The 25845-nt window shown below is 41.6% G+C and overlaps 1 protein-coding gene across 1 annotated transcript in view; it reads right to left on the bottom strand.

Moving 5' to 3' along the window:
- Window positions 1-481: 481 nt before the first annotated feature.
- LOC119725047 overlaps window positions 482-25845 on the bottom strand; it is a 115478-nt gene continuing 90114 nt past the window's right edge. The window contains exons 38-59 of the mRNA XM_038196412.1: window positions 25597-25842; window positions 24822-25067; window positions 23337-23585; window positions 22604-22846; window positions 21650-21892; window positions 20115-20351; window positions 19011-19262; window positions 17919-18167; window positions 16731-16976; window positions 15221-15457; window positions 14177-14422; window positions 12713-12961; window positions 11791-12036; window positions 11036-11161; window positions 8980-9119; window positions 7439-7658; window positions 6812-6887; window positions 6049-6098; window positions 5085-5323; window positions 4100-4183; window positions 3154-3196; window positions 482-704 (exon numbers count right to left, since the gene is read on the bottom strand). Coding sequence (XP_038052340.1) covers window positions 3158-3196; window positions 4100-4183; window positions 5085-5323; window positions 6049-6098; window positions 6812-6887; window positions 7439-7658; window positions 8980-9119; window positions 11036-11161; window positions 11791-12036; window positions 12713-12961; window positions 14177-14422; window positions 15221-15457; window positions 16731-16976; window positions 17919-18167; window positions 19011-19262; window positions 20115-20351; window positions 21650-21892; window positions 22604-22846; window positions 23337-23585; window positions 24822-25067; window positions 25597-25842 — 4163 coding nt within the window. The 3' untranslated portion in view covers window positions 482-704; window positions 3154-3157. The remainder of the gene's footprint in view (window positions 705-3153; window positions 3197-4099; window positions 4184-5084; window positions 5324-6048; window positions 6099-6811; window positions 6888-7438; window positions 7659-8979; window positions 9120-11035; window positions 11162-11790; window positions 12037-12712; window positions 12962-14176; window positions 14423-15220; window positions 15458-16730; window positions 16977-17918; window positions 18168-19010; window positions 19263-20114; window positions 20352-21649; window positions 21893-22603; window positions 22847-23336; window positions 23586-24821; window positions 25068-25596; window positions 25843-25845) is intronic.

Genomic DNA, 25845 nt, shown 5'->3' with positions numbered 1-25845 from the left:
ATATGAAAGCTGTGTACAAGCGATTGAGTTGAATGCGTTTCCGATATATTATTCAATAAAGTCACTAATCACATTAATAACATAACAACTAGGCTCTTTAGGCCTATTTTACATCCTGGTCAACAAAAATACCTGTGTAAATAGATGTAAAACATAAGTTTAAAACAAAGCTTCATACACAAAAGCAAAGCTGTATCAAAGCTGTATAATATGTTGCGATATTAAACCATTTCAGTGTTTCCCCTGGCTAATGAAATGAGCGAGATAGTAAACAATTCAAATTGATGATTGAAACAAAATTGACGCAGTTTGCAAACTCAAAAGGATGCTGCCCTTACAAAAATGCGAGATGATTCCATTTACACATCCAAATTGTGAGTTCTTGATACATAAAGGTCAAGGAAAACACTCATAAATTACACAAAATGACAATTTTTCAACAAGTATTTCCTTTATTGCAAATCTTCACAGCGATGTGGTGTTATTGGCAGAAAATTGAGCGAGGTGATCACTGAAAGTAGCGAGGTGGGCCGCCTCACGTTTGAATGGGCAGGGAAAACACTGAACTATTTTACATAATAGATTAACATGCAGCAGGCTATATATTTCGCACAGGAGTGCCTTCGCAATTCAATCTTCAAAAGAATCCTATGTCAATCAATATTGTTCCACTGGTCATTCCGGGGTCTTGTTGCATTCACAACCTACAACAAAAAGCAAGACATATGTGAGATGTTCTGGCAAAATGCAACAGCATTAGGTAGAGGTCGAAGTGAGGGTATTAGGACAGAGAATACAATTCTCCTTACAATAGTGTTTGTTGCACTTCAATCGGACATTCCGTTGACAAGATATGACTGTTTAAAGTTCTTGTTCATCGACGTGTCAAAAAAGTAAAATGCTGAGAAAAGGGCCTTTAAAGGGAATGTTTATAATTGGCTTTTGCTGTAGTTTTCAGAAATGAACTATTTGAGGGGTTAGTATAATAGATCAAATATTGTTACACTGACATGTTTGAAGTTTTGTGTTCGAAAATGCTGGAAAAACCAAGAAAAACAAAAATGTTCAAGTAGTCTGGTTCCTTGACTCCACTAAAGATAAAATGGATCAATTTATAAATGCCAGAAAAATTGTAAGGTAAGGGAACCAGTCTAGCTGGCCTGCACCCGTTCATGAACATGTAACCAATAGCAAATAAAATTTGGACTGAAAAAGTGTAAAGTTGGAGCAGTAGTTGAAAAATAGTTAGGTTTTTCCAACGGTGGTCAGCCGACCACCATTGGAAATGTATACAAAAATACAATTTTCTTGAAAATGACTTCACACCAGGTGCCATAATTTTACAGGATGCTTTAGACTGTCATTTACCAACATCATAGTAAGGTATTTCGTAAAAACTTGGTAGTTTTATTTTTCGATGTTTGCAAATGTTGTATATTCCCTTTAAAGATTTGTAGTCGTGAAAATGAAAGACTCCAAGTGTTGTACCTTAAAATCACTTTTACTCCACGAGATTTATACTATTTCTTTAAAATATGTGTAGTAGGCGTATCAAAGATTACAAATATCAATAAATTTGAAAATCTTAAAAAAAAAATCACCCACATTTAGTTTTATTTTTGCATTTTTCCTCCACTGAGGCCTGTGCCCAGTTCCATCCTCATCAAATCAATGAACGAGTGTTTTCTTGTCTTTTTTTTTCATGATGAGTGGAGCTACACTGGTGTTTCTAGAAATGACATTAATTTGGAATAACTTCTACTTTTTCTTCATACATGTATAAAGTATAATTTTAACCATAATTATAATATTCGGGACATTCTTGATGGGTACTTCTATTTATAACTCCTTTTACCAATTCATGATAAAAGGTTTTATACTCGGCCTGGAAGGGGATATTTGATCTGAGTCTGTTGCATATGATGATTGATGGGTGGGTCATTGGAGACAGCATGTCTGTTATTGGGGGGCCTGACCAGGCATCCAGGGGGCACAGGAATGCCATCACATCATCATCATCATCAATCTATCTTATAGCCAATCTTGGTATGTGGGGCCTCTGGTCACTTAAGCATACTTGAGGCAAGCACCTGGTCACTTGGTAGCGCTCTCAATTTTCCCGAGGCTACGTTTTCCTGACTGAATGTTACATCAGTAGGAAGCTAATTTTTATTATTCAAGTTAAATTTTTCATTAATGGCCATATATCTCATTTTCATACATGTATTTCATTTATTGCCAAGTATATCGTGTATGCCGCTGTGGCTTTGGGCCTCTGGTGTTGCCCACTTCTGGTCGGGCCTGGTGTTGCCCACGTGTTATGTGTTTGATAACATCATGTCCGTTCTCACATGTGAACTCCATTTTGTAATGTCTGTAAAATATTCGTTTTTAATGTATGCCGCTGTGGCTTTGGGCCTCTGGTGTTGCCCACTTCTGGTTGGGCCTAGTGTTGCCCACGTGTTATGTGTTTGATAACATTATGTCCGTTCTCACATGTGAACTCCATTTTGTAATGTCTGTAAAATGTTCGTTTTTAATGTATGCCGCTGTGGCTTTGGGCCGTTGGTGTTGCCCTTTCTGGTCGGGCCTGGTGTTGCCCATTATTTTTACAAAACAATTACAATTGACAATTCAACCGGTTTGCCCTATCACTGGTATCCGGAATAAAACACTCCTCTGTGGCTGTGGCATAAACACAATGATTTGTTTCCCTTGTCCTTCATTTCAAGTCTGAGTATAATGACGGTATAGCGAACCGTTCATGACAGCATTTTTTTTTGGTCTAGTTTTGTGTGTGCTTAATGTGTTGCTTGAAAAAACCTGTCCGGAGTTAACGTATTCTGTGTTAATATATAAATCGTTTTTATCATTTGTGATGCGATCAATCTACATGAGTCGTTTGTCGACCCTGGTCAATCTTTATTTTTTTACAGATTTGAAAAAAGCACAATCTCAGCTTAAGTACTGCGAAAACCACATGCTGATACCATCTTTAGTTCAAAAATTATGGAAGTCGGAACATCAAGAGATGTGATGAAGTGATGTGATGAAGTGGCCCTATTTTGGCCTGTATCTCCAAATAAATATTCCCGACAAACGACTCATTTAGCTTGATCTCATCACATTTGGTGTTCGCAAATCAAATCTTACCATTTCAGTACATATTGTATTCCATTCGGAGGTCGTGGGCCATCTGTGAAGAGAAACATTCAGTCATTGTTATATGACTTGACTATTTCAAATTACTTATGATCACTGATTAGGTCAAAGGTCAAGGAAAAACTACAAAAGTTATGGATGTGTTACATGTGTTTTTGTTATGTGCTGTTTACGTTTAAAGTTGTGTCCAATTTGACAGAAATCCATACCTCAGATTTACAAGTTTAGTGTTCTATTCCCATCTAAGAATTTACTTCACACAGAAATTGCGATAGAAAAAACAAGCACCTCCAAATACAGGGCGAGTAAAAAAAAAGCAAAACCCAAATGTCGGGACCATTGTTTTAGTGAAGTTCTGCATGTAGCACTTTCAAAATCTAGGATATAAAAGCCCCATTCATGAGCTTTCTTTTAGTACAAGAATCATTCAAATCACTCATGTACTTTTCAAGTTACGGTATTTTAAACGCAACCACTGTTTTCCAGTGTTCAGTGTTCTTTCAGCAAAACGAAAACAAATCACATAGGGATGTGTGTGAATTGTTTTTGTTTTGCTGATAGAACGCGCACCTTTTTTGTGATCCGTGGACAGAACTTCAAAACGGTGGTTGTGTTTAAAATTCCTTAACTTGAAAAGTACATGAGTGATTTGAATGATTCGTGGACTAAAAGGAAGCTTATGAATTGGGCTTTCATATCCTAGATTTTGAAAGTGCTACATGCAGAACTTCACTATAACAACAGTCCCGACATTTGGATTTCGCTTTTTTTTACTCACCCTGTACAACCAACATTCTTTTGGTTTCAAAACGGGTAAATATGGGCGTATATGAATTGTTAAAAAAAAAATTAGAAAATCAGATGAAATGATCTTTCTTGAGATGAAGAAAAACATTTGCAAAGAAGCAAAAGAAAAAGGAAAAATTGAAGGACAGACCTGTTCCTCGTCGCCGGTAGCAACATAGGGTCGAGTAAAACCCGGATGTCGTGAATTGGGAGAAAGGTAACGACCTTCACCCAACTGGACACAAAATACAAACAATTAATTTTTAAAAATACGATTAAAAGAACTTTCATTTTATTTACTGCAACACAGTACCTTGTTTGGATTCACGAAAGTCAATTGATAAAGCTAGATCTGGGGCTGATTTCACGAAACTAATCTTATCTTGCGAATTTTCTTAGAACTTACAACGAGTCCCTGCTCTTAGATCGTTCTTAGCTTAGACGCGATCTAAGACCAATTTCACAAAACCCATCTTCAGCAAAACTTATCGAAAACTACTAATCTGATGGCTGTTTCATATTTGTTTTTCCTGCTTGATGAAACAGTCGTTGAAAACGAACACGCAAAACGTGAGATGAAATGGAGCAATTTATAGACTTTGAGGAATTGTAAGGTCAGAGAATCAGTCATCAGGTGTGTAATCAAAGGCAACGGAAATGCGGAATAACTAATATGAAAGACTAGGGGCAGTTTTTGATAAAAAGCCAGTTTTCTCCAACGAAAAAATACAGTTTTTCTTGCAAATGTCAGCACACCAGGAGCCACAACTTTACAGGATGCTTTAGACTGTCATTCCCTAACAATCCAGTAAGGTATTTCGTGATAATTTGATCATTTTGTTTTTTGATGTTTACAAATGTTGTATCTTCCCTTTAAGCTTGTCAACTGGGGCCAATTTCACGGCGCTGCTAAGCACAAAAATTTGCTTAGCACAAAAAAGTCTGGCTTATAAAAGCAGGTTACCAGCCAAAATTCCACGTGATGTATATTGCTTGTGATTAGTATTCAGCTGCTGTTTGCTTAGCATGAAAATCACATGGAGTTTTGGCTGATAACCTGCTCTCATAAGCCAGACTTTTTTTGTGCTAAGCAAATTTCTGTGCTTAGCAGCGCGGTGGAATTGGCCCCTGCTTACCGCTCTGGGAAGGACGTTGGCACGGTACAGGTACCCAGGCCATGTTGGATACTCATGCTCGGCCTCATACATACGAATCTTTTGTCTTCTGGAGGAAGCAGCTGACAAGCAGCAGCAACACAGCAAACACATCATGACGATAAACATCACAAGCATTGCACTCACTGCTATCAAGACAATCGCTAGGGTTGATAAGCCTTGTGTAGGCTCAGATGTTGTCATCTTAGGCTCGTCAGTGGCTGCACAAGAATAATAGTCAGGTGAATGCAACTGTATAAGGATATCCTAAACTCACAATCACAGAACTATATACACCTGTTTAAACTGTTACCGAAATATTTATCTACCAACAGCGCTCTGTTTTGTCATCAAAGTATCTGCAGCCGATTTCAGGAAAAACTGCGTAGCTTGCGCCATGCGTTAGATTTACGCAACAAATTTGTTGCACAGCTGCGCAATAAACTTAAGATCGATTTCACAAAACTTGGCGTAGCTGCGAAACGTTTCAAATAATCTAAACATCTTGTACGAGGATAAAACAGACTTTACGACGGCTGTTTATTGTGTGTGAATTTGTTTGTTCACGAAACAGTCGTTGAATCACCTCAGCCCGCCATTTTGAAAAGTATTTTGTCTGACTTTCTTCGGAATCGTGAGGCAACTCTGAGTGTCTTGTATCTATTAAATCACGATTTGCTGGTAAAATAGGTCATTTTCAGTCGCTACGCCACAACTTACGCCACCAAAAATGATTGCGAAAGTTACGCCATAACTTATTGCGCAAGTCGCGTAGTTACGCACTATGAGACTTTCGTGCAATGTGATTTATGTGAAATGTTGCGCAGTGTGAAATGTTGCCCAGCTTACGCAATAAATGGTGGCGCAAGGCGGAGTTGCGCCATTGCATAAAGATTCATGAAATTGGCTGCAAGTAACATAAATGTGTATCAAGTTATAATCTCACTTGGCAGTGTCTGCTGCTCACACCTGTCTCCAGTGTACCCTTCCAAACACCTACAATGAGAATTCATTTTGGCAAAAACAATGAGAATTCATTTTGGCAAAAACAATAAGAATTCATTTTGGCAAAAAACAATGAGAATTCATTTTGGCAAAAACAACAAGAATTCCTTTTGGCAAAAAACAATGAGAATTCATTTTGGCAAACGCAATGAGAATTCATTTTGGCAAAATCAACGAGAATTCATTTTGGCAAAAAACAACGAGAATTCATTTTGGCAAAAACATTGAGAATTCATTTTGGCAAAAACAATGAGAATTTATTTTGGCAAAAAACAATGAGAATTCATTTTGGCAAAAACAAAGAGAATTCATTTTGGCAAAAAAACAATGAGAATTCATTTTGGCAAAAACAATGAGAATTCTTTTTGGCAAAAAACAACAAGAATTCATTTTGGCAGAAACAATGAGAATTCATTTTGGCAAAAACAATGAGAATTCATTTTGGCAAAACAATGAGAATTCATTTTGGCAAAAACAATGAGAATTTATTTTGGCAAAAACAATGAGAATTCATTTAGGCAAAAACAATGAGAATTCATTTAGGCAAAAACAATGAGAATTTATTTACGCAAAGAAGGGCAAAATTGCCATCCAATCATCACTGGTCAATCATTGTGACTGGCTGAATCGCAAGTCTGTCGACATTTCAATTTGATGCCGTTTTGGGGGCCCTGTATCGCCAAATTATCTCAAGGAATTCTTACCGGCATGTGCTTTGGTAGTTCATTTGACTGGCTTGGCATGTCGCTCCATTCAGACAATAACCCTCGTCACAGACAACTGTTGGATTGAATGAGATCGACTTATGTCAGTGATACAGTTTAAGTCCTCTATAAATACATATTTTAGTGGTCTATAAATGGGCAAATCTTGTCCTAACCAACGTTTTCGAAATTAGTGGCGTCAATTATAGACCTTGGTATGCTTTACCGCATCATTTCTTTTCAATTTGTAACAGCAAAGGTGATCTCACAATTGGGGAGTCAGGTTGGCGTTAGCGGTACTTTCCTCGCCTTCCACCGCGATGACCCGGGTTCGAATCCCGCCTGGGTGAGCCAACACGTGGATTGGCTTTTTAGTCCCTGCCTGATTTCGTGGGTTTTCCCCCAGAATATTCCTCTGGGCTTTTCCTCCCACCTCTAAAACTGTAATTTCTTCTCATTGTCTTCTCTCTACAGGTTTCTTCAGGCTTGCGAACTACAGTGCCTAGGGCGCTTTTGAGGAATTCTTGGTTTCATTACCAGAAATAAAAATGATAATACAACAAAAGAGTGGGAGCTTCCGCATCTTGAAACCGTTTACAATGGTCCAAAAGTATGATTTTTACTTACTCTCGTGCGCTTTTATGGAACTCGGAGTGACTTTGTAAATCGATCCAGCAAGAAGATCGCCGACGGTGATGGAGTCGTTCAAGGTTTGCTCAAACATCTCAATTGACGTGTTGGTTATGTTATCGAAAGTACCGAGCATGGTAAAACCGATACTGCCCGAGAAGAAGTTGAAGACTCGGATACGAAAGAATCGATGAAGTCGGCTGAAAATCACCGTCAGCTGAAACATAACCAGGATTTCAAAAATGTTTCGTAACTCTTATATGTTTGTCTTCAATCTTTTAACAATGGGTTTTTATGCAAGTCAAGTAGTAGTTTCAAAAATGAGCTTTTTAGGTGCAGTATTTGTTTAAACAGATATTTCTCTTGAAGGTATTTTTTTCTGGAATGTTTTGATCTGAGATGTTAAAAGGTCCATGCAATGTTATTTATTTAATGTAATCCTTTAAAATGCACCTTTGGGCCACAGTTAAGATTAAACCTTATTTTCAAGTTTCGTTTTGCCTTTTTCTAGGTGTTTTGGTACCTTTTTGGTTTTTATGTTAAATGCAAATTGCCATATTCATGAGCAAAACTGTGATGTCATTCTGGGCAGAAATCTCAATGTTACAGCTATTTCAGCACACAAATTTGCTAGAATTTTTGAAAGTTGCTTCCATAAATGTTCTTTTCTTTGGTTATTCGTTGTTGTGTCGGTACATGACAGTAAGCCAATGAGCAACCCTTTCTCACAAATGTTTTCAATGAACACATTTTGGGTTCACAATTTCAACAGAAAACCCCTCAACTGAACAGTGTCTTCCTGAAATGACATCACAGCAACAGCACCTCAGTTGTCCGGAAAAGCATGGAAAATGTGAAATGTTTAAAGAAGTGCACTTTTCAATAAAAAATTAACCGAAAAAGGGATATCAAATGGTTTTCATACATTTAAAGAGGAGTAGAAAGTTGCACAAAATGTGTTTCTCAGAAAATTCATTTCCTGGACCCTTTATCCCTGAATGTAAAGCCGGATCCAGAACACAATTTGGGGTGCGGGGCCAAAAACCACTTTGTTTCTGAAAGAGGGGGTCCAAATATTTTGTCTCTGCCCCAAATTTAAAGCCAGAGGCCATCATTTGCAGCTATCCAAAAAGTAACTGGCGCGCGTGGTTGCTATAATTCGTCGGATCAGTGCGCGACATCGCGTAGCAGCAATCGGCTCAGTGAAAACGTGTCTCGGACGCTGAATTCAGGCCCAATTCAAAACATGATTCAGCAACTTTTGATTTGAAATCAAGATCCTAGAATGTTGTTTTTCTCGAAATATACAGCTGAAGCTGAGCTGAAACTTCATCAGGTTAGTTGTTCAGCACCCTTCTTTAGATTTTGAGCACTTTTGTTGCTTCAAATGAACAAAATGCACACATTACAAATGATGGACTATACCTTTAATATTACAAAAGCAAGGGGAGTCAGTTTTAATGTATTGCTTCTGTGGGTGGTGTACGCAATGGCTGCCTTTTATGCGCCGTTGCCCGAATGAACAAACTTGAACTTACGATTCTTTCTAGATCGGCTTGCATGACATGATATTCGTCTGTTGTGGGATCCAGAAGAGCGTCATTAAAGGTTGCTGGCAGCACCAAGTTGGGATACACAAACTCTACGATGATGATCGTGGTTCTTATCTCGATGGAGCCTAGAGGAGAAAGCAAGGGCGTCAATCACTTCTGAAAAGGGGTACATACCTATGTTCCCCAATACCAATGTTCCCCGAAATCCTTACCCTAACCCTAATCCTAAGGATTTCGGGGACATTGAGTAGACCCCCAGGGGAGGGGGACTTCACGCAAAGCGTAAAGCCTTTACGGAGTGGGGTTCACTTAAGGGCCCACTTAAGGGCCCCGAAAAAAAATATTCTAGATGGGGCCCACTTAAGGGCCCCGAAAAAAAAATATTCTATTTGACCAATTTGACCACTTTAACCTTGTTTTTCTGTTAGCAAAAGAAACTCATTTAAACATCATTTAGCGAGTTGGAGTCATTGAATCGGCTACTCTGAGCTAAAGGCATGGGGTTTGGGCCCGCTGAAAGGCCCTGAAAAAATTTGGATTCTATGTGCCGTGAAGTGCGGTCCGAGGAAATTTCTGACAACTTTAACCAATATTTTCTTAGCAAAAAATAAATTGTAGGTTCATAATTGTAGGCCCTGTAAATGAGACACACACGCTCAAAACTTTTGTCCCCTATTTCCTATTTTTCAAAAAGTCCCCCCCCCCCCGATTGATGCCCATGGGAGAAAGGGCATCAACCATTTCAAACTGAAAGTATCGGAAAACAAGGCTGTGGTAAGTCAAGCTATACCATTTCCCCCAAGTACTGCTATTCGAGTACGAGTACTTCGATGATCGAGTACAATTTCGACATGTAGAGTAACAGCACTTTGCTGCCCGAGTGTGAGTACCATCATTTCGAGTACGTGTACTTTGACATTCGAGTAAGAGTAAGTATACGAGGACGAGTACTCAAAAAATAGTACTCGAGTAGTACTCGAGTATGGGTACCAAGTACGAGTACTACAACACTGGTACCAATGCTTGAGCATGTACAGAACCTTACCGAGACAGGTCATGGTGCCCGGTGCACGGTAGAATTCCAATGAGTACGAGTACGAGTACTCCAAAAAAGTACTCGAGAAGTACTCGAGTACGAGTACTGAGTACTACAACACTAGTACCAATGCTTGAGCATGTACAGAACCTTACCGAGACAGGTCGTGGTGCCCGGTGCACGGTAGAACCCCAATGAGTACGAGTACGAGTACTCCAAAAAAGTACTCGAGTACGAGTACTGAGTACTACAACACTAGTACCAATGCTTGAGCATGTACAGAACCTTACCGAGACAGGTCGTGGTGCCCGGTGCATGGTAGAACCCCAATGAGTACGAGTACGAGTACTCCAAAAAAGTACTCAAGAAGTACACGAGTACTGAGTACTACAACACTGGTACCAATGCTTGAGTATGTACAGAACCTTACCGAGACAGGTCGTGGTGCCCGGTGCACGGTAGAACCCCAATTAGTACGAGTACGAGTACTCCAAAAAAGTACTCGAGAAGTACTCAAGTACGAGTACCGAGTACTACATCACTGGGACCAATGCTTGAGCATGTATAGAACCTTACCGAGACAGGTCGTGGTGCCCGGTGCACGGTAGAACCCAAATGGGCACTCACACTTGAAGATCCCCGAGTAGTACTCGAGTACGGGTACCAAGTACGAGTACTACAACACTGGTACCAATGCTTGAGCATGTACAGAACCTTACCCAGACAGGTCATGGTGCCCGGTGCACGGTAGAACCCAAATGGGCACTCACACTTGAAGATCCCCGAGTAGTACTCGAGTACGGGTACCAAGTACGAGTACTACAACACTGGTACCAATGCTTGAGCATGTACAGTGCCTTACCGAGACAGGTCGTGGTGCCCGGTGCACGGTAGAACCCAAATGGGCACTCACACTTGAAGATCCCCGAGTAGTACTCGAGTACGGGTACCAAGTACGAGTACTACAACACTGGTACCAATGCTTGAGCATGTACAGTGCCTTACCGAGACAGGTCGTGGTGCCCGGTGCACGGTAGAACCCAAATGGGCACTCGCATTTGAAGATCCCCGTGATGAAAATACAGGTCAGATCCCCGGGGCAAGCTTGGGTATCATTAACGTCACATTGATCTGCAAATTCACACACAAAAATGTCAGCCAAAAAACACGAAAATGTCTCTCCGGTGGGACTCGAACCTACGACCTTCTGCAGCAGGGGCAGAATGACCTCTCGACTAGCCCCATAAATGTGGCCAATTTACTGGACTACTGCCGTAAATAAAAGCCAAACTTGGAACATGTACCCGAAAATGAACTTTGTCAATTTTGTATTTTCACATTTAGACTTTGTTTGTAGTTTATTTACGCTTTAGAAGCACACTCACCCTCTTTAAAGCGATAGAAAATTAGTACCCCCCTTTTTCAGACGTCTAATTTTTGTGTAATTTCGTGTTGGAATTTAGATACGCTAACGTGTGCAAATGAATCTGGAAATTACACGAAAAATAGACGTCTGAAAAAGGGGGGACTAATTTTCCATCGCTTTAAAAAGTGTGAGTGTGCTTCTAAAGCCTAATTAAACTACAAACAAAGTTTAAATGTGAAAATAAAAACTTGACAAAGTTCTACATTTTCAGGTACATATCATGTTCCAAGTGTGGCGTTTATTTACGGCGGTAGTCCAGTACATTGGCCGCATTTATGGGGCTAAGTCTCATCAACCACAGATCTCCTTTACACCTGACACTTGTATCATTTACCTGCGGTCACTACAATGGCGAAGGTGCAGGTATCCGTGAGGCCGGCTGCATCCTGAGCCGTGTACACCACACTGTACGCACCAACGCCCAATGACGTAGCATTCTCCATGTTGGAGCTGAGGCTTTCTACTGCGACATTGTCGGTAGCCGTTGGCAGATTCCAGCTGACTAGGGCTAAGGCTGAGGCTGTGGCTACGGGATAAGTGGCTCCTGGTGGGCAGTTGGTGATAACAGGTGCTTCATTGTCTGGGGGAAAAAAATTACAATTAGAAAAATAATGCAAGTACAACGTTAACTTGCGCGATCCCCCTGGCATCCTGGCAGTTTGTATACATGTACAGGCAGTTAGTGAGGACAATTTTCAGTGAAAACCTTGATTGTCCACCCGGCAGGTACCAGTTCTCAGTTGAATGGGGAGTTTGGGTTGAATGGAGATTTTCGGTGAGACACAGGAATAACATATGTTAGAGTCATTAGTATCTCTCTGGAGACCTCGTAAATATCCATATTGGAAAGGATTTTTATGGCGTCGGCCTTCTCGCCACAGACCACCTTTCATTAGTTTGGTTGAGATGGATGACTGAACTGTACACTGAAATGGAACTCAAACACACCCCCAGACACGTTTGTTTATGGTGTAAATCGAGGATTTGCTTTTGTTCCTCTTCCCTTTTCCTTTTGTTTGTACTATAACTTTTTCGCAACAGCTCTCATTGGTTTTGTACATGTTTTCTAATCGAGGTCGTCCTCGATTTGGTTGTCCTCGATTCACAGATGATGTTGCACGTGTGTGCCCTCGATTTACACCATTAACAAACGCACGCAGACACGCACCCACGGACACACAGAAGGAATACGTGATCGCAATATCCCCCTGTCTGGCTTGAAAGCCAAGGGGTTAAAAAATGAGCAGTTTACTCACCAACAACACTGACATTGAAGGAGCAAGTGGCCTGGTTCCCGCCCTGATCACTAGCTGTGTAGACAACTACAGTAGTACCGATCGGAAAATTGAAGCCCATGGCAGGGCTGGATGTAACGGTCGGTGTACCCTGATCATCCGATGCCGTAGGAGATTGCCAGGTTGCCGCGGCAGTCACCAAGCCCTGATCGGTGGAAGTCAGGATACCAGACGGGCAGCTGATGGTTGGTGGGATGGTGTCTGTGGGATCTGCATTGGAGCAAACAACGATCAATTCTATCAAACTCCATTTTCAAACTTCGTCTATTATGCATCCATTTTTCAATGAACGCCTCTTCAACTTAAAATATCGTGGTTTTACTAGAAAGACAAGGTTATCTCTATAAAATCAGTCCATCCACGAGTTTCCTTGTTTCAAAACGAACATCCATATCACTTATATCCACTCTCCTTTACAAAGAAGAACCATATTTAGAAAAAAAGCAACTTTTTATTTCAAATTAGGTTTTGCCCTTCACCGACGTATAAACACTGTATACTCAGTGTGTTACCTCCCTAGTGAAAGTTGGAAAAAATCACTCGGGTGGGACTCGAACCCACGACCTCCTGCTTTCTAGTGCAGACGTCTTACCACTCGACCACCGAGCTAACGGGATCGGTTGGCTGGTTTGAATCTGATGTACATAGCAGCGGGTACTGCATAAACTATGCATAAGATGGAATTTTGCATCGGGTGATGTAAATCAAATTAGGTTTTTGCCCTTCACCGACGTATAAACACTGTATACTCAGTGTGTTGAAAGCAGGAGGTCGTGGGTTCGAGTCCCACCCGAGTGATTTTTTCCAACTTTCACTCAGGAGGTAACACTCAGTATATAGTGCTTATACATCGGTGAAGGGCAAAAACCTAATTTGGTTTACATCACCCGATGCAAAATTCCATATTATGAACTTTATATTTTTAAAATCATCTTTTCTTTGGTTCCAAGAAGTGAATTCATGCCTATTGACTCTCCTGGGACGATTCCAGTCTCCTGGTGACGGGCAGAGCATACTGTCCAAAACCGTAAACCTTTGTCTTATTATTGACTCTCGGTTAACCCTGCATTAACCCTAACCACCCAACTCCATCAAAATCCATCCCCCATTTTGGTGGATTTGGGGGACTTGGTCCAGAAGGCCTGGCGTGACTCAATATTGATGGAGTATGATGGACTTGGGCCTAATGGCCTGAAGCAGTGCTAGGGGTATCTGATTGATTCTACCTCGCTTCCAGTATTGCTATTGTGATAAAAGCCATGTGTAGCAAGTCCATGAATGTCAACCAGTGCGTCAGTGGTGGATTCCATTATGTCATGTACAGTTTTGTATTGGACGCACGGTGATTGATAGATTTTGATGGACTTGGTCCAGTTCCTAGTAAAAGACGCTAGGGAGTTAGGGTTAAGTAGCCACATCACTCACCTCTCACGCTGACTGTGAAGGTGCAGACTGCAGTATTGCCGAAGGGATCCACGGCCGTGTACGTGACGGGAGTGTCGCCGATGGAGAACCTGGACCCAGGATCAATCGATGAGCTCAAGGTCAAGTTACCTGAGTTATCGGAAGCGTTAGGAGTCGTCCAGGAAACCTGCAGCTGCGTCTGTCCGTCAGAAACAAACTGGATGATATCTGAAGGGCAGCTGTCTATTACGGGATCTTCCTCATCAGCTATGGATAAAACGGAACGGAAGTTAATGGACTTTGCACAGGAAGATGATGATGTTTGACCTAAAGCTTCAGTGTGCATAACATACCGCGTGCGCGTGACAGGAGCGCGTCTTGCGTGCGTCCAGTCAACTGTTCTTCATAATCAGAGTGCATGCATAAACTGGTAAAAATAAGAACCACTCTTAAGTCTGTTTAAAGATAGAGTACATCATTTGTCATTTGTGCAGTTTTTTTTGTTTGACAAAGGGACAAAAGTGCTCAAAATCTAAAGAAGGGTGCTTAACAACTAACCTGATGAATTTCAGCTGCTTATTCCCAGAAAAACAATATTCTAGAATCTCAATTTCAAATCAACTGTTTCTGAGTCACGTTTTGAATTGCGCCCAAAATCAGCGTCCGGGCACGTTCTTATTCAGTCGATTGCAGCTTCACGATGTCACACGCGAATAATAACAACCGCGCACACGTCAGCATCGTGTCAACGCTTGTGAGCACTCATTCACGGCTTTGCCAAATTAAAAAACGAAGTACTAACAGAAATGTCTAAATATGCTTCTTCTAGCTTTTAGACACATTGTTGGAAAGGGCCTTCTTTTATTTTTTTCTTCAAAATGACAGCATGCCAGAAAGAATAATTTCACAGGGAGTTTAGTGCCATTACCATCTTTAAACCAAGTATGCTTTACAACAATATTTTTGTCAGTTTCTTTTTGGATAGCCGCAAAGATGTACTCTGCCTTTAAGTATTGATGCGTAGGTTCATTTATTTTTTTTTTTGGGGGGGGAGTGTCTCTTCACCTGTGACAATGACACGGAAGGTACAGCTGCCAACGTTCCCGCTGTTGTCGTTGGCGAAACAGCTGACTTCGGTTGGACCAATAGGGAAGAAGCTTCCAGCCTGGCACCGCACGTCAGTGATGACGTCGACGTTATCGGTGGCCGGTACGCTAGGAATGGTGACGAAAGCCCCAGCTGCGCTGACGTCAGTGTGGTGGTAGATGTCACTAGGGCAGGACAGGACTGGGCTCTCACGATCTGACGAAAATGTGATAAATAAAAAAAACGATCATGACCATAGTCGATCCCAATTCAGGTTACTGAAATACAAGGTGATCAATGGATTGCACGCGTTGCCTTTTTTCGAGGTCGATCCCTACATATTGTGTGGTCTGTTTAGCGACCTCAAATGACCCCCTCGGATGAAAGTTGAAAAATGTTCTCTGATGATCCTACACGACCTTTGACCTCAGTAATCCGATGAAGAATTGTGTCTTCCCGCCCAAGGGTCACTGCATCCAAGTTACATCAAAATCAATGCAAGCTTGTTAGAAGTTAGGCAAAAAAAAAAAGTCTCCGGTTTCTGGTATGCGTGCACGTCGCCATGATAGCCATGCGCATCGGCAAAATGAAAAATATTTTCAACGTAAGATGATGTCTCAAAACTGCCAAACTCACTGGTTTGACTGGAATCCTGCTGCTGCACAAATTTAACGTGTTTTTAGATGGGGTTACAATTGAGTATAAGCTTCATGGGGCAAGCTCCATACCGGAAACCGCAGACTTTTTTTTTTGCCTTATACATTTTGGTGCATTTCAAGTGTTGGGGGAAAATAAGCTTGTAATGCTTATTTTTATTACGTACATCGTAAGTTTGTACATTTTTAGTGGCCTGTAATAGAATTTCTATGCAACTTACAAGCCCACAAGGTATTAGCCCGAAAGTCGCCAGGACTGACCGCGAACATCTAAAAATTATCGATGTTGTAAAAATTTTGGCCATGTTTGTTTACAGCTTTTTGACACTGTTTTTGGTTCAGCGTTTTTTGTGCGCATGTGTAAACATGTTTTTGGTTATCAAGTTGACGTCACAAACATGTTTCTGGTCACGGTCACGAAAAACACGCCCCAGTGCACTATAGTGATGGCTTAATTGTTTTAAACTCTACCTATCAGGTGTAAATGCTTCTAGCAGCTTTCCTAGTTAGGGCCTGTAAACTCGGAAAGAATACAGTACTTCTAGAGGTACACTTTATCTTGTTAATACCTTTGTCAACAAACTGGCCCCTGTTATCAGATACTGCTGCTAATCCCCTGCACTTGTCAATATCAGCTGTGTGACAGCACATGTGGCTTTATTATACTAAGTGTTAGGGATTATTAAGCCACTGTTTGGGACGAAGGATTAAGATAGATTAGAGGGCTGGCCAGTTTTCAGTTAGATTGACTGTTTTCTCTCAAAAGTTTCTAGTGGAGGTTACTCGCAATGCACAGATACGCATTTTAATGAACCATGAATTTGCGACTGTACCTTGAATTGAGACAGGGAACGTGCACGTCCCTGTCAGCCCAACGGCATCTGTGGCCTCATAGGTGACGACACTCGCACCGAGTGAGAAGGTAGCCCCAGGATCGGATGTAGAGGTAACCGTGACAACACCTACATTGTCTCCATGTACCGGGATATCCCAGAATGCCTGGCCGAGGTCGCTACCAGGGAGGGTGGTGTTCTGAATGCCTTGGATCGGGCAACCATCGAACGTGGGTGCCTCGTTATCTGAAATTACAACCAACATGAGTGGTGTCATTATTCTGTTCTTCATGTTTGAAGAGATAAGACAACTGAGTTCAGGTTGCCTAAGAAATCCTTGCAAAAGTTGCAAATATGTTATTTGTAACATGTTGCAAACATGTTATTTGTATTAACATGTTATTTGTAACTGGGAAGTGTGGCCTAGTGGTTAGGGTTTGTGACTCATGATCAGAGGGTCAGGCGTTCAAATCTAGCTGCTGGGTCATATGTTGTGTCCTTTGGCAAGCCACTTCACCCCACTTGCCTCTCTCCACCCAGTGGAGGGTGGCCTAGTGGTTGGGGTTCGTGACCCATGATGAGAGGGTCAGGGGTTCGAGTCTAGCTGCTCGTCATATGTTGTGTCCTTGGGCAAGCCACTTCACCCTCACTTGCCTCTCTCCACCCAGGAGTATAAATGGGCACCGGCATTAGCTGGGGAGTAACCTACAATGGACTGGCATCCCATCCAGGGGAAATAAAAATATTCTCAGTCGTTCATGCTACTGCAACCGGAGATAAATGCCGGCCTGATGGGCCACATTGGCTCATGACAGCCTTTACTTTACAATGTACTTACTATTTATAACTGGAATATGACACCAGAAAGAGAAAAGATTTTTGTACAAATGCAATAAGCTCTGTAAAGTTGAATGTAATCCAAGAAATTTTCCGTTTTTTCCTGACTAGCTGCCTTCATCAAACCTATAACGAGACTTGGTTTTCCTTCTTGAGCTGAACCCAAAAGTTTCAGTAAAAAATTATTTATACTCGGTGACTCATTCAGTCGGGGAGTCAGTCAGCACGTCAGTCAGTCGGGGAGTCAGTCAGTCAGTCAGAGACTCACAGGACAGCACGCTGGTCATACGGTTTCAGGAAAAACTAGCAAACCAGTTAATTTTGAGGGAGAAATTGCAACTTCTAACTCACCATAAACGGTCACCACAAAGCTGCAGCTTGCCATGTTGCCGCTGGAATCCACGGCAACATAGCTGACGTTCGTGTCACCAAGATTGAAGACACTGCCTGGTTGGTGTGTCAGGGTGACGGTAATGACACCTGCGTTGTCGGTCACGACTGGAGGCTGCCAGCTGACCGCGGTGGAGGTATCTAGACCAGGATCGGTAGGGAACGGTGGTAGGTCCTCTGGGCAGCCAGTCAGTACAGGTGGGGACATGTCTGATTTGGTAAGAACATGTTATTTTTCTTGTTACATAAAATTCTTCATTTTGTTGTTGCTCTACCATTATTCTTCAATTTGTATCTCTATTCTCTTTGGAACAACATGAGCTCTTCAGATCTCAGAAGCTATTTAGCTCTGCATTAACCACTGCACGCCGGGATTATTTTTGCCGAAAATTTCAATATTCGCAAACGGCACAATTTTTCAGCCAACTTCTGATATACAGCCAAACGCCACAAATACTGATTCGCAAGAGTCATTTCAACAGTATTTGTACGATATTTCTTGCCGAAACCTTATAATGTTTCAATACTCTGGGGTGTGCACTGGAGTGTAAATTGTACAATAGCTGTGCACAACGGCCAATTCAAGATCAACACACGGTCCGCCTCCACGGACTTCACAGCGTTTGATTATGGTGTAAATCGAGGACACACACGTGCAACATCATCGATGAATCGAGGACAGGAACAAAATGGAGGACTCCTCGGTTGGAAAACGTGTACAACACCAATGAAAGCTGGGAAGAGGAACAATAGAAAATCCTCGATTTACACCATAAACAAACGTGCTGGACTGTATGTGTGTGTACAAAAGGCACAAGGGATTAGCGTGTTTAGACATCACCCGGAGGCGAGTCGAGACAATCCTGACATTTAAGCCCGTCAGCCGTGCCTGTGTATAAAGACAGCCAGTGCCTGTTATGACGTCCTCCGACGCAAACTGGTTAAAGACATTGAACAGCTTCTCTTCGCACAATTTGGTTTCATTTCATGAACCGTCATTATTTTAGTAATAGCCCTTCATCTTCTGGATTTGTATCTTCCTTTCTCTCTTACCAATGACATTGATAGTAAACTGACACGTGGCCGTGTTTCCCCTTGCATCAATGGCCGTGTAGATGACCAGCTGGCTGCCGTACGTAAAGACACTCCCCGGTAAATGGGTGACCCTGGAATCAACTACGCCCACGTTATCCGTCATATTAGGCTCCGCCCATGTCACCCCAATGGAACCATTGATGAAGTCCTCTGGTGGCTCGTTAACTTCGATATCCGATGGACAGTCAAACAGAACTGGTGGCTCCTCGTCTGAAAAAATGTATCAATCAAATTATAATGTGAAAAAATGTAGACAAATTGAAAAAAATTTAAAACTGAAAGACTTAATAGAGGTAGGGTAGATCATTTGTCATTTGGGCATTTCCTTCCGTTTGAAGCAACATGGCCTAGCGGTTAAGAACACTGGACTCATGCTCTGTTGTTTCAGAGGCAACAGTGGCGTGGGTTTGAGCCCGCCGGGTGGACACTTGTGCCCTTGAGCAAGGCACTTAACCATTATTGCTTCGTCCTTCGGATGGGACGTAAAGCCGTAGGTCCCGTGTGTTGTGTAATCCAATGCACGTAAAAGAAACCAGTGACACTTATCGCTAAGAGAAGGGGTTTGCCCTGGTGTTTCTGGCCTCCTGTACAAACTCCCACGCGGAGTATTTAGGAGATGAACCAACAAAGAACCAAGAACAAAAGTGCTCAAAATCCAAAGACGGGTGCTTAACAACTAACCTAATGAAGTTCTGGTTCTGTGAATGCTGTACAGAGCAAGTAAAAAAAAATTAAACCGAAATGTCGGAATCATAGTTTTAGTGAAGTTCTGCATGAATCACTTTGAAAATCTAGGATATGAAAGCCCAATTCATAAGCTTTCTTTTAGTGCAAGAATCATTCAAATCATTCATGTACTTTTCAAGTTACAGAATTTTAAACACAACCACCGTTTTAAAGTTGTGTCCACGGATCATAAAAAAGGTGTGTGTTCTTTCAGCAAAACAAAAACAATTCACACACATCCTTATGTGATTTGTTTTCGTTTTGCTAAAAAAAAAAACTGAACTTTTTGTGATCCTACATACCAGTACATTTCAGGTTATTTTATTGTAAACATACCCAGCACCAGAATGAAGAATACACATGATGCAGAATTGCTGTAGGGGTCCGTGGCTACACACGTCACCGACTCTCCAGGCACGGCGATGTCAGACCCAGACGAGGGGTTACAGGTCACGGAAACCTCGCCGCTGTTATCACTCGATGTGGTCGCAAAAGAGACCTGGGCGGTTGGTAGCCCTAGATCAGTGTCCACGATCATTGATTCGGGGCACTGGATAGATGGATTCTCGCTGTCTACATTGTGAATTATTTAGAGAAAACAATGAGAATTTACACTTTATCTACATAAAAAAGAAATTTAATGAGTTCATTAAAAATGTAACCAGTCCTCAACGTCTTCAAATTAAGTTGAGACAATAATTCATGTATATGCACTTTATATAACAAATATAAACGCCATAAAAAAAACAGGCGCGGTTCTAGATCCAATATTTTAGGGGAGCTGGACCCTTCGCACTGACGTCACTCTATGTTATCAAGATTTATTTTTTGCTGTTTCAGCAATTGCTGAAACAGCAATTTCTCATATACCGTGGACTCTTAAAGGGAATATACAACATTTGCAAACATCGAAAAATAAAACTACCAAGTTTTTACGAAATACCTTACTAGGATGTTGGTAAATGACATTCTAAAGCATCCTGTAAAATTATGGCACCTGGTGTGCAATTGCTGAAACAGCATTTGTTTTTGTTAAGATTTTTTCTCTCTTTTTTTTTCTTCAGCCATTTCCAATAGCATTTGTACACGTTTTCATCGCGCGTGGCACTTTGGGCACAAAAATCAATCTGATTGTCTTTATACTTGTCTTTAAACATCTAGTTTTCAATTGCATTTTTGGGGGGTGGGCTAGACAAAAGGTTTTTTTTGGGGGGGGCCTTAGCCCCCCTGCAAAAAAAAAGTCCACACTCATTAGATGGGTCACAATTTTGAATCTGATAGTCTTATAATAACGTCATGTCTATAGACCTTTGGGGAATGTCGTTAGCTACATATTGATACCCCATTTGCTACCAAAGGCTGTAAATCGTCCAACATTGACAAAGGTATATGAAAAATGATGCAGTTTGAAATGTTGCAAATTTAAAGAGTACGCGAGTGGAAATTGCTGCATGGCAATGTTGCACTGCCGGAAAAGAACGGCAGGAAAAATCAATCGCACAGTGCTTGCATGCATGGGAGCATTGAATTACCCGCGTTTTGTTCGGGCAATGTGCAGTCGATAGGGGCCAATTAATTACGGGCATGTGTGGTTACGCTTAGCAATTTCTCTTATAGCGTAATCTTCAAATTGGCAAATTTTCAAGCTGCATCATGTTTCTTATAAACTGTCGTCAATCTAAAACGATTTACAGAATAGCAAATGGGGTATCAAAACAGAGCTAACAAAATTCACCAAAGGTCTATATTAATGACGTCATCGTAAGACGATAAGATTCAAAATTATGACCCCTCCAATGAGTGTGGACTTTCTTTTTTTGTGTTGTTTATAACAAACATACACCTTTAATGGCAATAAATGTCTCATTTACCCCCCACGATGACAGTAAAAGTAGCAGTTGCTGTATTTCCAGCCGAATCCGTGACGTTGCAGGTTACCAGCGTTTCTCCAGTGTCAAAGGTATCACCTGACGAGTGATCACATGACACAGCCATAACCATGACATTGTCCACCGGTTCCAGGTCGGGCCAGTCTACGCTGGCAGTCGGTTCACCAGACTCAGTTGGTACCCGGATAGTCGCTGGTACTTGGTTGAAGTGGGGATCCTCATTGTCTGAAATGGAATATAGAGAAGTACGTTGTTGTTTACGAGTTCATTTGCCTTTTAAACCCAAGCGTCTTTTCCATACCAGGATTTCATTGTATATCTTTTACCCAACACACTGTAATATTGTCTGGTCACTTTAATCTCAAAATAGCCAAAACCACTGGTGGCCAGCGATATGCTCTGGACACACAGACACACTTAGGATTTGATACACCGTGCCCTCTGGAAATGTGCACACGATACAAGATTGTATACGTCTCCACAGGGCAGTTTCTATAGATGAATACGTCTCCACAAGGGAAAAAAGGGGATTTCACCATGAAAAGTGGCGCAAGTCTCTAAATAGACCCTTTCATAAATTTGGTCACTGCTCAGTCAATCGTGAATGTAATGACATGACCAGGGTGTCATTTCAAAGACGAGATTCAACCCTAACAGAGGATATCTCCCTTTGATTCACATGTGCCCTACTTCTGTTCCAATTAGCAATAATATCTTGGTGGTTTTTTTTATTCACCCTGTATACTTGGGTATTCTGGTATAAGAGGATTCACGGCATGCTCAGTACTACGCTTGCCCAGCTTAAAGTCTTTTTTTTTTTAATAATGTATAGACTGTCTGGTGCCCTTTTTAAAAGGGTCTTTGTTTCTAAACAAGTCAAAGCTTATATCTTACCTTACCGACATTTGTGGGAAATAAACAAGGATTTTTATTCACCTGATACAAAGACAACAAACTGTACGGTAGCCTCATTGCCTGCGGTGTCGTTCACTGTATAGATGACAGTAGTGGCTCCCAGATTGAATTGTTCCCCCGGTTGATGTGTTGACGTCACCGTGACGTCACCGCTGTTATCAGATACCATCGGTACGTCCCATGTTGCGGTACCCATTGCCGATCCTGGATCCGTCGAAATGCTGATATTGTCAGGACTTGACAGAAATACTGGGTCTTCGTCATCTGGTAAGTAAAATTTTTGCAATGAGTTAGTGAGCTCAAGGTAAAAAAGGTAAAGGGGACGAACCTGGGTTAACAGGAACGGAGTGACCATCTCTCTTTAGCGATTGGGCCAGAGTCATGGCAAGGAATTCCAGAGATGCGGTGCACAGCTGGAAAAGGCATGGTCCCCGTAGCTTGCCAGGCGAGTTTTGGGAAGAGAAAGTATCGGGGATGAAGACGATCTGAGGTCTGGTCGCATGTTGCGAAGTTGTAACAGGTCTCGTATGTAGGATGGAGCTAATCCATGAAGGACTTGGAATGTAAGGAGCAGGATTTTGAATTGTATTCTCTATTCAGCAGGAAGCCAATAAAAGGTACCCATTTATACTCCTGGGTGGAGAGAGGCAATTGTAGTAAAGTGTCTTGCCCAAGGGCACAAACAGCATGTTCCAGGCAGGGTTCGAACCCATACCTTTGTACATGAGTCAACCACCGCAACCACTGGACATACCTTCTACAGTGAAGCTGAACACACAAACAGCTTCGTTGCCGCTGGGATCGGTAGCCGTCAGGGTGACATTCACAAAACCAATTTCAAAGGTTCCATCAGGCGATGGAACGGAGGTGACCTCAGCACTGCCAGAGTTGTCAGTCGCATTAGGAAGACGCCATGTTACCGTAGCAAAGGCTTCGCTATCATCAGTGGATATGAAGCTTGGTACATCAGGTGGACATGTGTCAAAGACAGGTAGATGGATGTCTGATGGAATCAACAAAGAGTTTACTCATGAACAGGATTCGTTTATGTAATCATTCACAGAGAATGCTAGGGAGATGCCTTTTTATTCTCAATCAGCTTTATGACGTTTCAAAGTGATGGTATCAGTATCAGACAGAGTCTTGAAAAGGGCCAGGGAATGCTTAAACAAATTGATAAATGAGATTTCAATTTCAAAGTTTAAAAGTAAAACAGGGGAAAAAATTGTGAGGCATTTTTTTAACAGATGACACGCTGAGGCCTACCTTGACCTTCATTTTCAAGTCAGTTACTCACATGTTAACTCCTGATCAAATGCACTTTTAAGTGAGAATCCAATTATGCTTAGTCTGAAATCCACCATGATAACCTACCATGGTATCTACATGTACATTGTACTATGGTAGCCTACTACTATGCAATGCCAAGTCTGATATCCACTATGATAAGCTGCCATGGTGTCCCCTATGGCAACCTACTACTCTGCAATGCTAAGTCTGATATCCACTATGATAAGCTGCCATTGTGTCCTCTATGGTAGCCTACTACTCTACCACGCCAAGTCTCATATATCCACTATGACAACCTGCCGTGATATTTGCTATGGCAGCCTACTGCTCTGCAATGCTAAGTCTGATATCTACTAGGATAACCTGTCATGGTATCCACGTTGGTAGCTATACTCTACCATGCCAAGTCTGATATCCACTATGATGTATCCACTATGATAACCTGCCATGGTATTCGCTATGGTAGCCTATATGCTAAGTCTGATATCCACTATGATAACCTACCATGGGTATCTGCTATATGGTATGGTAGCCTACTACTCTACCATGGTAACCTATTATGGTATCAGCAATGGTAACCTACTACTCAGCTTTGGTAACCTACTACTCAGTTATGGTAACCTACTATGGTATCAGCAATGCTATTAAACCTATACTCAGCTATAAATGCCATGGTATCCGCAATGGTATCAGCTATGGTAACCTACTATGGTACCTGTAATGTCAACTCACACCTTTATGAAGATATATATGCCGATGAATCGAGGTTTCTTCAACACACCTCCACATACTTACTGTCCTATCTTTCCCACATAGGTCCTAGCAAATTTTGTGTGATACTTATACATTTTAATATGAGATGATTTGAAAGTTACAATCTGACAGTTTGAAAAACTAAGAATTGGAAACCTAAGAATAATTACATGTAAGAGAACTTTTGATTAATTACCAGAAACTGATATACGCAACGTTCGAGTGACAAGATTGCCTGCTGCATCTCGTGCTGTGTACACAATGTCGTGGTCACCAATTGCGAACGAGTGTCCTGGAACGTAGTCGGTGACATCAAACGACGGTGGCTCTGCGTTGTCTGTCGCATTGGGCAGTTGCCAGTTGACAACGACCTCACCAGAGTCGTCAGGGACGTTGACCATGATGTCATCGGGGAACCACATGAAAATTGGGTCCTCGTCATCTAAAATGCAAAATTGAAAGAATTGGTTTCAAACGAATCAAATGACAGATTCAACGCAAATTGGGCATGTCACAATTGTTTTAGTGAAGTTCTGCATGTAGCACTTTCAAAATCTAGGATATGAAAGCCCAATTCATAAGCTTTCTTTTAGTACAAGAATCATTCAAATCACTCATGTACTTTCCAAGTTACGGAATTTTAAACACAACCATCACCGTTTTAAAGTTCTGTCCATGGATCACAAAAAAAGTGCGCGTTCTTTCAGCAAAACAAAAACAATTCACACACATTCCTATGTGTTTGTTTTCGTTTTGCTGGCAAAATACTTACCTTCTTGTGATCCGTGGACAGAACTTTAAAACAGTGGTTGTGGTTAAAACTCCATGTATGTGAGTGATTTGAATGATTCTTGTACTAAAAGAAAGCTTATGAATTGGGCTTTCATATCCTAGATTTTGAAAGAGCTACATGCAGAACTTCAGTAAAACAATGGTCCCGACTTTTGGGTTTCGTTTTTTTCTGAACATACCAAATACAGTGATGACGAAGGAGCAAAGTCCGGTATTCCCCTCATTGTCTTCAGCTAGGTAAGTCACTGTATGCGAGCCGATTTCAAACGTATCACCGGGCATGTCCGAGGCTTCGACCGTCGGTGTCTGGCCAGAGTTATCGGTGACGTTTGGCACTGTCCACGACACAGTTGCAAAGGGGCTTCCTTCGTCAGTAGCTTGGAGGATGCTCATTGGACAGATGGGGAATACTGGATCTTCGGTATCTG

Source organism: Patiria miniata, unplaced genomic scaffold, assembly GCF_015706575.1.
Source record: "Patiria miniata isolate m_02_andy unplaced genomic scaffold, ASM1570657v1 HiC_scaffold_18, whole genome shotgun sequence".
Lineage (NCBI taxonomy): Eukaryota > Metazoa > Echinodermata > Asteroidea > Valvatida > Asterinidae > Patiria > Patiria miniata.
The sequence above is the reverse complement of the archived record's forward strand: the minus strand, read 5'-3'. Positions and strand labels throughout refer to the sequence as shown.